Genomic DNA, 14,825 nt, shown 5'->3' with positions numbered 1-14,825 from the left:
TGCAATGACACTTTCAACAAATATAACAAACTAAATGCCTTTGAAGAAAAGATTCCCAACCTCCGCCTGTAATCAGATAATTAAAAAAATAATCATAATCACAAGATTACCATGACAACAATCATTATTGGCAGCTGTAGCATCCAAATTAATCATCAAATTATTGTGGAAAATGTCACTTTAAATGAGTCAAAACGAACCAGTTCATGTTTCCTTGAATCTCCTGAACATTAAAAGAGTCAAATTATCATTTTTTTACGAAAACAATTAATAATTTATAATGTTACTGTGTCTTTGAAATCAGCTTCATTAATTTACGTAATAATGCTGTACTAATATTTTGGTATTATACAACACTACTATTAAATGTGGGTATTATAGATCACATTATTAATGATTAATAACTGTTGTTAGGCCTATTTTAGGGGGGCTGTCGTTGTATTAAACGTTATTCATAACAGTGAGCGAGAGAGTGAACGAGCGAACTCGAAATACAAGAAATAACTACGGACGTCTCTCTGTTCTTTGCATTATTATATATTAGAATAATATGTATTTCCATTGTATATTTGACACTGAACTAGTTCATCTTTATCTCAGTGATAGAGTCCCATAATGAAATTAAAATTAAAATAAACATAATTTAAAAAAATCCCCCCCTGCTGACCTGAGACCAGCAGCAGCCAGTGGATGTCCTCGTAGAGGTCGTCCAGGACTTCACGGCCCGCTGATCCGGGATCAGCCGAGGCCTCGAGGTGCAGCCGGGTCCTCTGGAGCTCGCCGTGCAGCCGCGACACGCGGTCCTCCAGCAGGCTGCCGTCATGAGAGACACGGTGACGTTAACGGGGGAAACACACGGTGACCGGCGATGACCTCACGGTCGCTCAGAGTAATGTTCGAGTCCTGAGCCTCACCTGGCGAGCAGCGGGACGCAGTGGTCCGCCGCCACGCGGCCCAGCACGCCGATGCTGCACGGCTGGTCTGAGAACAGCTCCCGGTCGTCTTCCTCTGTGGGAGACGACGTGCCGCTCACCGGCTGAGCGGTTTCAGTAGGAGAGAGAACGTTAAAAAAAATATTATATAAATTTGCTAAAATTTCTACATTTCTGTGGATGAAATTTGTGCATGTAGAAATGTTTGCAAATGTAATAAAAATGAAAAACTGAAATATCACATGGTCATAAGTATTCTTAAAAAAAAAAAAAGATGCAAAAATGTCTACATTTCTGTTGTTTTCTTTCAAGATGGGGTGCTGAGTCATGAGAAATAAAATTAACTTTTTTGATTTTAGCAAATGGCTGCAATGAAACAAAGAGTGAACATTTGAAAGGGGTCTGAATACTCTCTGTACCCACTGTATACGTACACTGAAACGGCGACATAGAGAATGTTTAAATATCTTCTATTAGATGTGAGCAGATCCAGTATTATAATACTGGAATACATCTTTATATAGATTAGATTAGAAAACTATATTAATTATTATTAAACCAGGGTTCATACACATTTTCACCAATGGATTTCCAGGACTTTTCCAGGACTTTAATCCACATTTCCATGACCAAACATTTTGTGAAATCTCGGTTGTATACATGATCGTGGATTATCCCTCAGCTATTGTTGCGAAAATTGCCTGCTAATAAATTAAGTTTCTTTCTTTTTTTTCAAACTCAGCGTAAATGAACATGTGAATATAACACATTTCCATGACTTTTCCAAAACTTTTGTGATTTAATTTTTTTCAAGAACTTTTCCAGGCCTGGAAATTAACATTTAAAAATTCCATGACTTTTCCAGGTTTTCCATGACCGTAAGAACCCTGTTAAACTCATTGGCCACCAACAAGTCATACGGACAGAGAGTAGACGCAACAGGCCAGAAACACACTAAACATCATGTTTTCTCAAACATTCCAGGTCCCAGAGAGGAACACGCTGTACTGATGGTACTGAACAGCCCTCTCACCTGGGCCCGGGTGCCGTCGGGGGCAGCCAGGTGACACTGGATGTACGAGTTGAAGACCTGGACGGCCGGCTGGACGAAGCAGCCGCGGGGGAAGTGCTCCTCGTCCTGGACGAGCGTCAGCCACGCCTCCAGCAGCTGGTCGTAGGCCTTCGTGTAAACCACGTCGTCTTTATGCAGCTGAGGAGGAGAAGGAAAACCAGCAGAGGGACGTCAGCAACATACCCCCACGTACTTTAAAAAGAAACCCTGGGCGTCGTTACTCACGGCCTCCTCCAGGGCGGCGCTGCGTCCGAAGGAGCAGGTGAGCAGCGTGAGGCCGGCGATGAAGGAGGCGAAGAGGTCGCCGGGCAGCGCCGTCAGAGCGCTCCTGGGGAACACGCCGATGAGATTGGAGACGATGTCGGAGACGCCCGCCGCCTCCGAGTCCTCCATCTCGATCCTGGGGAGATGAGGAAATGTTTTGGAGTCAACAGAATGACGGGGCGGTCGTGGTGAAACGGTTCATTGATTCTCCTCGCTGGATTCCAAGCCGAGCTTTGGCCCTCCAGGGGGAGGCGGAGGTTGAACCGGGTCACCGGACCAGCTTTGAGGTTTAGAGGCAGCCATTCAATTCAGTTTATCTTATAGAGCCCAACGTCACGAATGTGCCTCAGCCTGGACACATATGACGTCCTTGACCTTTGACCTCACATCAGGACAACCCCCCGAGGAATAGAAAAAAAACCTTCACGGGGAAAAGAGGGAAGAAACCTTGAAAAGGGATCCGTAACCAAAACTCGTGGGCAACCAGCTGTTATTTCTCTGGTTATTTCTGCCTCAGACATGGCCGAGCGAGAGAATGGCTGCAATTATGCAATTATCCTTAAAAAGAGACTTTTCATCAGATTGAACCGTGAAGAATAAAGTGGCGTGCGCGTGTGAGTGTGCGTGAAAGGCAAGGTGTCAGTGTGTGAGTGTGTGTGTGGACGCACTAAGATCATATCTGGCTGATGTTTCGTTGTAATCTGATTGGTGTGAGAAGATTTTGCAGGAGCAGAAGAAGAATAAATGTGTTTTTAACAATTCAAATGAACAAGGCAAAAGCAAAAGAGCTAAACAGCCAAAGTCAGAGCGGTTCATCCTCTGGAGACCATGAGGGGCTGGAACCGAGCTCCAGATGAACAATAACACTCAGAATCACAGAAACTGAAATTGAAAACATACTTTACAAGCAACGTGTCTCAATCGTACGGCAACAACCTAAACACATCACACGTTACCCTCCACCAAGGCAACGAAAACTACCTGAGAATGGCTCTACTTGAAAATCTCAGTCATGTTTATGTTATTTTACATTAATACACCTATGAAGTTTGAAGACGAAGTTTCAAAATAAACTTAAAATGACATTTTCCTTCTGCCTTTTTTTAAACTTCTTGTTATTTCTTCACAAAAAAGTGAGGATTAAAATAAATTACGGCGATACATGTTCTCTCCCGTTTATATAATTGTAGTAACGGGTGGAAACAAACAGGTTTAGAAAAGATAAACTATTCAAGATACTTTTGTTTTCATCTGTAAAAAACGTAATTAAAGAAAAATGTGATTTTTTTTCTTCTTTTTCTGTTGTGCCATTCATATCGTTTGTTGTTGTAATACTCGTTCTGGCCACAAGGGGCTAAAGTACGACGCCGTGTTCTAAATAAAACTAAAAGCATTCAGGTTTTGAAAAGTGGAGGAAAGTGCTGTAATCAGAGCGACGGGGGAATTATTGAGTTGTTAAATGAAGTTTTTAGATAAATAAAAGTAAAATAGTTTAAGAAACAGATGGATGTAAACTATGGGAAGAGAATCAGGATTAACTGAATCAAAACATGCGGGAGAAATCCTAAAGATCTGGCTCACGACATTTCCCCAAAAGCTCACCAAGAAATCGAGAGAAAGAAAACAAACAACTTGTTTTCTTGGATTGTCGCTCCAACAAAACAAGACATTCAAAACGCCTCTTTGGGCTCCGTGACGGACATCTTTCATTATTCGGACCAAAGAAATGAATCGGAAAACAAGAGTTGACTCCCGCGTAGTCGAGACGCATTTTTACAAGGGATGAGAAGTACGTCGGGAGGATTTTGGGGAGAAGATCTTTGCTCTCGCCATTTCAAATGTCACGGCGGTAGAAACGTTACTCCGGCGTAACGCGGCGTACGGTTGTCGTGACGATATTTGTTTCACGCGCTTTTGTTCTATCTTTAAAAAAAGAAAAAGGTGGAAATAGTCGGTCACTTCGGTTCCTTGATTTCCCGAGTGGAGACTCTGAGACTCGATTGCTTCGTTGCATCTGATTGGAGGGGAGGGGGGGAATGACTTGTACACATAGGTTTAGTGTTGCTTAGCAACACAACATGGCAACGAATGTATTCCAAGATGGCAACGGAAAAATTTACAAAACGGAGGCTTGGAAAGCGTCCGCAGAACGTGGTTGATTCTACTTCTGCTGCCGTCTGTCAATATAAATTTGCACATTTATTTTTGGGGTTTGAATGTCTGTGAACGTATAATATAAATAAAAATGTGAAAATAGATATTGTTGTTTACTTTTGTCCGACTCGGCTTGAAATTGATCTCGAGGATCCAGCCGATATAAATAACAGTTCATCTTGTGGAAATATGTTTTAAAATAATATTTTTATAGAAATAGAAAAGGGGGCGGCTCTACTTTGGATTAGAGGTCGACGACAATGCGCCTGACGCACTATTTACACGTGTTTGTGTGGTTGTTAGTGATGACGAGTTGAATAAACAGGCGTCTCTGTGAGAAGAATAAAGACATCGTTTCATCCACTTTCACATAAATCCGTGAACATTTCTTAAAGAGGAAACTGGGAGAACCCGAGTTCCGGTCTCTGTATTTGTTGCCGACCTGGTGGAGCCGCTCTGCCGATGCTAGAATCAGAAGCCATTAAAACCCAGACTCAACAAGCGATTACTGGCTGTAAATAAAGAGAAGTATTTATGCCTCCACTGTTCGACTCTCTGAATTATTCAAGAAACGTGAAACCCTTGAGATACCGAACGGAGAACATCATATTTACGTTTAATGCACAAAAGAAAGAAATCCAGCGTTTTGTACACAATATGACTCACACTATTACTTTGTGACCCTTTGACCGTGTGTGATTTTACCAGCATTTTGTAATTTTGTAATGTTCCGCCTCACAATGAGATTCATTTTGTTCTATTTTAAGTGTCATGACCGTGTAATACCGTCTGCGTCCTGCGGGTTTGAATTCGTTCCGTCTGTCGATGGAAACGACGTTGAAGGTTTTTGCAGATTATTCACTTCCGAATGACTCGGTGAACCCATGCAGCTTGGAAGAACCAGGCTTTCGCTGGAGGAGGCAGCGCCGTCTCGGAGGTTGCTGTTTCTACTGCGGCCAGCGGGTCATCAACTCGCTTCATGCCGGGAAAGATCGTGCTCACCAGTCAAAAGGAGGGCGCTGGTGAGCAAGTTTCCAGACTTTCCCTCCTCGACCTGTTACTCAGGTAGACATTTGTATTAACAATCAGACCATTGACCAGGGTGTGTTAATAGACTCAGGGGCTGGCGGAAGCAGTATAGGCTGGGGACTAGTCAAACAGCTACAAATAAAAACTGTCCGCTATCTCATCCTGTTAGTGCCAGTGCCTTAGGCGGCCGCTTGTTGTTCACAGTTACCCATTGCACTGAGCCCATACGGATTACTATAAATAAGGACCATACCGAGAGCATGCAATTTCATATTTTCGAGTCGGCTCAGTACCCGATTATTTTGGGGTTTCCTTGGCTGAAGATCCACAATCCTCACATAGACTGGCTTTCAGGGAAAGTTAAGGAATGGGGAGAGGATTGTAAGGGCAGGTGTAAACTTTCGCAACCTGTTAATGCACCAACAGACTCTAGTAGGATCATTATAGATCACCCTGACTATCCTGATCTACAGAAGGTACCTTCCTGTTACCATGATTTAAAGGAAGTGTTTAACAAGTCTAAAGCCTTGTCGCTACCTCATCACCGAGATTTTGACTGTCCCATTGATCTCTTACCGGGAGCCCCCATTCCCAAGGGGAGACTTTACTCGATTTCGAGACCTGAGAGAACAGCAATGGATGAATACATCTCCTGCACTCAAATCAGGGATTATCCGTCCTTCATCGTCTCCAGCCGGGCGGGATTCTTTTTTGTGGGAAAGAAAGACGGGTCTCTGAGACCTTGCATAGACTACAGTCCACTAAATGACATTACGGTGAAGAACCGCTATCCTCTGCCACTCATGTCATCTGCTTTTGAACTGCTTCAAACGGCCAAGATATTCACCAAGTTGGATTTAAGAAATGCATATCACTTGGTTAGAATAAGAAAAGGGATGAGTGGAAGACTGGATTCAACACTCAGAATGGTCACTATGAGTACTTGGTAATGCCTTTTGACTGTGCAATGCACCGCTGTTTTTCAAGCTTTGGTGAATGAGGTTTTGCGGAATTCTTGAATATTTCAGTGTTTGTGTATCTGGATGACATACTGATTTTCTCCCAGGCAGCTAAATCTCATGTTAACCATGTCCGCCAGGTTTTGCAGAAACTACTGGAGAATCAGCTATATGTCAAGGCAGAGAAGTGTGAGTTCCACACAGAAGAGGTGTCTTTCTTAGGATACATAGTCTCACCTAATCATATCCAAATGGATCCTGTGAAAGTCAGTGCAGTATCAGTGGCCCACACCAGACTCCAGGAAAAAGGTTCAGCAGTTCCTAGGATTTGCTAACTTCTATAGGAAGTTTATTAGGAATTTCAGTTCTGTTGCTGCCCTCTGCATGTTCTGACTTCTCTAAGGTTCCCTTCAAGTGGACCCCAAGGCGGATCTCGCTTTCCAACTTCTCAGAGATAGATTCACATCAGCTCCCATACTCACCATTCCAGATCCCCAGCGCCAGTTTATGGTCGAGGTGGATGCTTCCAATGAGGGAATTGGAGGAGTACTGTCTCAACGTTCTGCAGAAGACAACAAATGCATCCATGTGCTTACCTGTCGCGGAAGTTGACAACGGCAGAGCGGAATTATGATGTGAAACAAGGAACTGTTAGCTGTAAAAGCTGCCCTCGAGGAATGGAGACACTGGCTAGAGGGTGCAGAGCAACCGTTTTAGTCTGGACAGATCACAAGAATCTAGAATATATAAGAAAGGCTAAGCGTCTCAACTCCCGTCAGGCCAGGTGGACACTTTTCTTTAGTAGATTCAACTTCACACTCTCTTTTCGTCCCGGGTCTCAGAATCAAAACCCGATGCTTTGTCTCGTCTTACGATCCCGAACCACTTGCGGTAGAGCCCAAGACCATCCTTCCACTTAACCGTGTGATCGGAGCCTTTTCCTGGCAAGTGGAGTCAGACGTTAAAGAGGCAAATGTCATGAATCCAGCCCCCAGCGAGTCTCCCAACAATCTGCTCTCTGTTCCTGAGGCTCTTCACCCAAGGTCATCCACTGGGCTCACTCATCTGTGCTTTCGTGCCATCCGGGAGTAGCAAGAACAATGTTCAGGATTCAACAACGTTTCTGGTGGCCATCCATGAAGAAAAATGTGGCCGAGTATGTAGCGGCTTGTCCGGTGTGTGCGTGTAATAAGACCTCATCTCAAGTTAAGATGGGCTTGCTCCAGCCGCTGCCGATTCTAACGTCCTTGGTCACACATTTCGATGGATTTTGTGACAGGATTTCCTTCATCCAGAGGCAAGACTACGGTTCTAACAGTGGTTGATCGATTTTCAAAGATGGCTCACTTCATCCCATTGACCAAGCTTCCCTCTGCCAAAGTCACCGCAGAGGTCATGATGAATCACATATTCCGGATCCATGGATTCCCTAATGACATTGTTTCCGACAGGGTCCACAATTCATTTCCGCTTTCTGGAAAGAGTTTTGTCGACTCATAGGTGCCACCGTCAGCCTGTCATCAGGATATCACCCTCAGTCAAATGGACAGTCGGGCGTCTGAACCAAGAACTAGAGACTACGCCACGTTGTCTCGTCTCCGGAACCAGACCACCTGGGTGACCACCTCACATGGGTCGAGGTTGCCCACAATACCCTTCCCACGGCGGCCACAGGTCTCTCTCCATTCCATTGTGTCAATGGTTTCCAGCCTCCACTTTTCCCTAACAACGAGGAAGAGGTGATGGTTCCATCGGCACATGCCATGATCAGACGTTGTCGCAGAGTTTGGGCTGGTGCTCGCCAGTCTCTTCTCCAGTTCAGCTCGGATGAAGGCTGTTGCGGACGTTCATCGCAGGGTCGCTCCCTCCTACAGTCCAGGCCAAAAGGTTTGGCTCTCTACCAAAGACTTACCACTCCATGTCGCCTCAAAGAAACTGGCTCAGATTTGTGGGTCCGTTTCCAGTGTCCAGAGTCATCAACCCGGCGTCGGGACGCTTGCAACTCCCCAGGACCTTGAGAGTGCACCCAACGTTTCACGTTAGTAGAATCAAGCCGGTGTGTGAGGGCACACTTGTTCCGCCTCAAGCCCCTCCACCGCCCCAGTTCTTTGAAGGGGTGGCGTTTACAAGGTCCGTAAGCTACTGGAGGTCCGTAATAGGGAGGGCAAGCAATTCCTGGTAGACTGGAAGGGTTACGGTCCTGAGGCTAGAAGCTGGATAGCTGCTTCATTTATCGTAGACAAGACTCTTATCCACGACTTTTACAATCAGCCTGGGCCATCAGGAGTTGGCCCTAGAGGGGTACTGTTGTGCACCGACAGATATGCTAGAGAGGTTCAGGTCATTTATGTTCGCTTTCTCTCATTCCAGGCTTCCTGATTGTTTTCACCTGTCATCCCACCTGTCTCCTATGCTCATCAGTGTCAGCCCCGCCCCTGATTGGTCCCACCTGTGTCTTGTTACCATGTGCTTAAATTCCCCTGTCTCCCAGTGTTCCTTGTCAGTTCGTCTTGTCTTTTGCCATGATCAGGTCAGGGTATTTTGTGCTCTTGAAAAGTTTTTGATCCCTCACTACGTGAGCTTTTCATTTGCTCACTGCAGAACTGAAAAATAAAGTACTTACAAATACTTTATCTCTGGCTCCCGGGTCGTGCAATTGGGTCCTACTTCCTAAGTGTCTGAGTTCGTAACAGTATTATAATACTGGAATACATCTTTATATAGATTAGATTAGAAAACTATATTAATTATTATTAAACCAGGGTTCATACACATTTTCACCAATGGATTTCCAGGACTTTTCCAGGACTTTAATCCACATTTCCATGACCAAACATTTTGTGAAATCTCGGTTGTATACATGATCGTGGATTATCCCTCAGCTATTGTTGCGAAAATTGCCTGCTAATAAATTAAGTTTCTTTCTTTTTTTTCAAACTCAGCGTAAATGAACATGTGAATATAACACATTTCCATGACTTTTCCAAAACTTTTGTGATTTAATTTTTTTCAAGAACTTTTCCAGGCCTGGAAATTAACATTTAAAAATTCCATGACTTTTCCAGGTTTTCCATGACCGTAAGAACCCTGTTAAACTCATTGGCCACCAACAAGTCATACGGACAGAGAGTAGACGCAACAGACCAGAAACACACTAAACATCATGTTTTCTCAAACATTCCAGGTCCCAGAGAGGAACACGCTGTACTGATGGTACTGAACAGCCCTCTCACCTGGGCCCGGGTGCCGTCGGGGGCAGCCAGGTGACACTGGATGTACGAGTTGAAGATCTGGACGGCCGGCTGGACGAAGCAGCCGCGGGGGAAGTGCTCCTCGTCCTGGACGAGCGTCAGCCACGCCTCCAGCAGCTGGTCGTAGGCCTCGTAAACCACGTCGTCTTTATGCAGCTGAGGAGGAGAAGGAAAACCAGCAGAGGGACGTCAGCAACATACCCCACGCATTTTAAAAGAAACCCCGGGCGTCGTTACTCACGGCCTCCTCCAGGGCGGCGCTGCGTCCGAAGGAGCAGGTGAGCAGCGTGAGGCCGGCGATGAAGGAGGCGAAGAGGTCGCCGGGCAGCGCCGTCAGAGCGCTCCTGGGGAACACGCCGATGAGATTGGAGACGATGTCGGAGACGCCCGCCGCCTCCGAGTCCTCCATCTCGATCCTGGGGAGATGAGGAAATGTTTTGAGTCAACAGAATGACGGGGCGGTCGTGGTGAAACGGTTCATTGATTCTCCTCGCTGGATTCCAAGCCGAGCTTTGGCCCTCCAGGGGGAGGCGGAGGTTGAACCGGGTCACCGGACCAGCTTTGAGGTTTAGAGGCAGCCATTCAATTCAGTTTATCTTATAGAGCCCAACGTCACGAATGTGCCTCAGCCTGGACACATATGACGTCCTTGACCTTTGACCTCACATCAGGCCAACCCCCCGAGGAATAGAAAAAAAAACCTTCACGGGGAAAAGAGGGAAAAAACCTTGAAAAGGGATCCGTAACCAAAACTCGCGGGCAACCAGCTGTTATTTCGATGGTTATTTCTGCCTCAGACACGGCGAGCGAGAGAATGGCTGCAATTATGCAATTATCCTTAAAAAGAGACTTTTCATCAGATTGAACCGTGAAGAATAAAGTGACGTGCGCGTGTGAGTGTGCGTGTGCGTGTGTGAGTGTGTGAGTGTGTGTGTGGACGCACTAAGATCATATCTGGCTGATGTTTCGTTGTAATCTGATTGGTGTGAGAAGATTTTGCAGGAGCAGAAGAAGAATAAATGTGTTTTTAACAATTCAAATGAACAAAGCAAAAGGAAAAGAGCTAAACAGCCAAAGTCAGAGCGGTTCATCCTCTGGAGACCATGAGGGGCTGGAACCGAGCTCCAGATGAACAATAACACTCAGAATCACAGAAACTGAAATTGAAAACGTACTTTACAAGCAACGTGTCTCAATCGTACGGCAACAACCTAAACACATCACACGTTACCCTCCACCAAGGCAACGAAAACTACCTGAGAATGGCTCTACTTGAAAATCTCAGTCATGTTTATGTTATTTTACATTAATACACCTATGAAGTTTGAAGACGAAGTTTCAAAATGAACTTAAAATGACATTTTCCTTCTGCCTTTTTTAAAACTTCTTGTTATTTCTTCACAAAAAAGTGAGGATTAAAATAAATTACGGAGATACATGTTCTCTCCCGTTTATATAATTGTAGTAACGGGTGGAAACAAACAGGTTTAGAAAAGATAAACTATTCAAGATACTTTTGTTTTCATCTGTAAAAAACGTAATTAAAGAAAAATTTGATTTTTTCTTCTTTTTCTGTTGTGCTATTCATATCGTTTGTTGTTGTAATACTCGTTCTGGCCACAAGGGGCTAAAGTACGACGCCGTGTTCTAAATAAAACTAAAAGCATTCAGGTTTTGAAAAGTGGAGGAAAGTGCTGTAATCAGAGCGACGGGGGAATTATTGAGTTGTTAAATGAAGTTTTTAGATAAATAAAAGTAAAATAGTTTAAGAAACAGATGGATGTAAACTATGAGAAGAGAATCAGGATTAACTGAATCAAAACATGCGGGAGAAATCCTAAAGATCTGGCTAACGACATTTCCCCAAAAACTCACCAAGAAATCGAGAGAAAGAAAACAAACAACTTGTTTTCTTGGATTGTCGCTCCAACAAAACAAGACATTCAAAACGCCTCTTTGGGCTCCGTGACGGACATCTTTCATTATTCGGACCAAAGAAATGAATCGGAAAACAAGAGTTGACTCCCGCGTAGTCGAGACGCATTTTTACAACGGATGAGAAGTACGTCGGGAGGATTTTGGGGAGAAGATCTTTGCTCTCGCCATTTCAAATGTCACGGCGGTAGAAACGTTACTCCGGCGTAACGCGGCGTACGGTTGTCGTGACGATATTTGTTTCACGCGCTTTTGTTCTATCTTTAAAAAAAGAAAAAGGTGGAAATAGTCGGTCACTTCGGTTCCTTGATTTCCCGAGTGGAGACTCTGAGACTCGATTGCTTCGTTGCATCTGATTGGAGGGGAGGGGGGGAATGACTTATACACATAGGTTTAGTGTTGCTTAGCAACACAACATGGCAACGAATGTATTCCAAGATGGCAACGGAAAAATTTACCGAAAACGGAGGCTTGGAAAGCGTCCGCAGAACGTGGTTGATTCTACTTCTGCTGCCGTCTGTCAATATAAATTTGCACATTTATTTTTGGGGTTTGAATGTCTGTGAACGTATAATATAAATAAAAAATGTGAAAATAGATATTGTTGTTTACTTTTTGTCCGACTCGCGCTTGAAATTGATCTCGAGGATCCAGCCGATATAAATAACAGTTCATCTTGTGGAAATATGTTTTAAAATAATATTTTTATAGAAATAGAAAAGGGGGCGGCTCTACTTTGGATTAGAGGTCGACGACAATGCGCCTGACGCACTATTTACACGTGTTTGTGTGGTTGTTAGTGATGACGAGTTGAATAAACGGCGTCTCTGTGAGAAGAATAAAGACATCGTTTCATCCACTTTCACATAAATCCGTGAACATTTCTTAAAGAGGAAACTGGGAGAACCCGAGTTCCCGGGTCTCTGTATTTGTTGCCGACCTGGTGGAGCCGCTCTGCCGATGCTAGAATCAGAAGCCATTAAAAAACCCAGACTCAACAAGCGATTACTGGCTGTAAATAAAGCAGAAGTGGCCCCGCGGGGCCGCCTCCACTGTTCGACTCTCTGAATTATTCAAGAAACGTGAAACCCTTGAGATACCGAACGGAGAGAACATCATATTTACGTTTTAATGCACAAAAGAAAGAAATCCAGCGTTTTGTACACAATATTATGACTCACACTATTACTTTGTGACCCTTTGACCGTGTGTGATTTTTACGCCCAGCATTTTGTAATTTTGTAATGTTCCGCCTCACAATGAGATTCATTTTGTTCTATTTTAAGTGTCGCGGCCGTGTAATACCGTCTGCGTCCTGCGGGGGTTTGAATTCGTTCCGTCTGTCGATGGAAACGACGTTGAAGGTTTTTTTGCAGATTATTAAACGGAAAAAGAAGAAAAAAAAGTGAAAGCGTGAGAGAGGTCGATGAGGTCGCTGAGGCGTGATGGTGGACGAGTTGAATGAGGAGCAAACCACTCTGTCGTCCTCCATGTGGACTCATCCTGGACCTCCACCCTCATTACAATCACCGGGAACTCCTCAAGACTCCAGATCTCATCACGCCTTCACCCCCCCACCGTCTGGGTTATTGTAATCGTGTCCGGAGGGGATAGCAGGCTCCAGCTTTCTCACCGGCATCTCATATTCATAATCCATATTGCTGCATATTTGCACACCTTTAAAAATACTCCTGAGCACCCACACTGCTTCCACTGTTTATTCTTTGTTTATTTGTTTGTTTGCCATTTTTAAAAGCATTCCTTGGGTCCCTTGAAAGGTGCGATAACAATCCACACTATTATTACTATTATTATTATTACTATTATTATTATTACTATTATTATTATTACTATTATTATTATTATTATTATTACTAGTACTATTACTATTATTATAATTATTATTACTAGTATTATTATTACTATTATTATTTGTTTTACTATTATTATAATTATTATTATTACTATTATTATTATTATTAATATTAATAATAATGAAAAACAAGCAGGCCCCTGCTGTGAGCTTTTGGTTGCTTTTGGAATTGTTGATTTTTTGGGGGGATTTGTTCACAGCTAATGTGGACAGGGAGGAATCAGTTCAATAACATGAAACAAATGTAAACCCGCCCTATAAAGTCAAAAACCTCACAATTCACTAAAAAATAACTATAAGAAAGAAACTATACATTTCAATCTTTAAAATTTTAATTATAAAGTTGCCTTTCTTCACATGCCGAGTGTTCAGTATTCAAACAGGATGCCGAAAAATAGTTTGCACTTTGACCCAAATACCCAAGAACAACATAGAGGCCAGAGGATCCCCAAAGAGAGTCACACACACACACACACACACACACACACTGACCCGTTGATCACGCTGAGCAGACCCTCCACCAGGTGGGTCAGGTAGGACACCTGGGCGCTCTCATCGGGGAAGACGGGCCCGTGCACGGGGGCCAGCGGGGCCCGGCACTGCAGGGAATCCTGGGCCATGTCCCAGTCCTCCGGGGTCTTCCTGTGCACCTGCAGGCCGGAGGGAGAAATGCAGGCGTCAGCCCTCCGTGTTCAAAGACTTGAAGATGTGCAAAGAAAATACAATAAATGAAGAAATGGTCAGTGGGTTAGACTTCTGAATGAAGCAGCGGGCCCTCTGGGTACCTGGGAGCCTGATCACAGAAAGACTAAACACGCGAAAAGTACAGTCTCAATGATTTGCTGAAAGTTTTTAAGTTATTTCAGAGGAAACCAGGTGAGTTCTGAGGGTCTGAGTTCGTCTCAAATCCTCTGATTCTCATGAACACCTTCATGAGGGAGGTCAGAGGTCACGATCCATGACATTCAAGATTCAGATTTTTTCCGAATCCGTATATTTATATTTTTATTGAGTGTGTATTATCGCTTCTTAAGCTTTTTAATTCAGAGTTAAACATCTCAGTTTAAATTCTTATAAAACATTTACTACATAATATGTTGTATAAACAACTTTGATTATACAAACTTCAGGTTTCACCTGAAATTAAATTATTGTTCAACATGTTTAGAAGTTCACTATGAATTCAGTCGTCAGTTGAAAGTCATCGCTATTGTAATATATATATAAGAATAAATAGATAATGAGCGACCGACCGAAGAACTTTTGGTTCCAACTGTTGCCCAGAAGGTGTTTGAGTTAAATGAAGTTGTAGAGCTCAAAGACTGAAAGTCACAGGACAGACTCCGAGAAACATAA

The 14,825-nt window shown here is 43.7% G+C and overlaps 1 protein-coding gene across 3 annotated transcripts in view; it reads right to left on the bottom strand.

Annotated features, from left to right (window-relative positions):
- Window positions 1-14,825, bottom strand: part of LOC130207907 (exportin-4-like) — a 35,159-nt gene that overhangs the window by 7,201 nt on the left and 13,133 nt on the right. For 2 of the 3 annotated variants that reach the window (XM_056436681.1, XM_056436690.1), the window contains exons 1-4: window positions 2,230-2,399; window positions 1,966-2,142; window positions 915-1,036; window positions 668-813 (exon numbers count right to left, since the gene is read on the bottom strand). In XM_056436681.1, the coding sequence (XP_056292656.1) occupies window positions 668-813; window positions 915-1,036; window positions 1,966-2,142; window positions 2,230-2,397 (613 nt within the window). In that variant the 5' untranslated portion in view covers window positions 2,398-2,399. Of the gene's footprint in view, window positions 1-667; window positions 814-914; window positions 1,037-1,965; window positions 2,143-2,229; window positions 2,400-9,902; window positions 10,078-13,961; window positions 14,120-14,825 lie in introns of those variants that run through there. The other variant, XM_056436700.1, reaches the window with a different exon arrangement.

This window comes from Pseudoliparis swirei, chromosome 2, assembly GCF_029220125.1.
Source record: "Pseudoliparis swirei isolate HS2019 ecotype Mariana Trench chromosome 2, NWPU_hadal_v1, whole genome shotgun sequence".
In the NCBI taxonomy this organism is placed as follows: domain Eukaryota; kingdom Metazoa; phylum Chordata; class Actinopteri; order Perciformes; family Liparidae; genus Pseudoliparis; species Pseudoliparis swirei.
The sequence above is the reverse complement of the archived record's forward strand: the minus strand, read 5'-3'. Positions and strand labels throughout refer to the sequence as shown.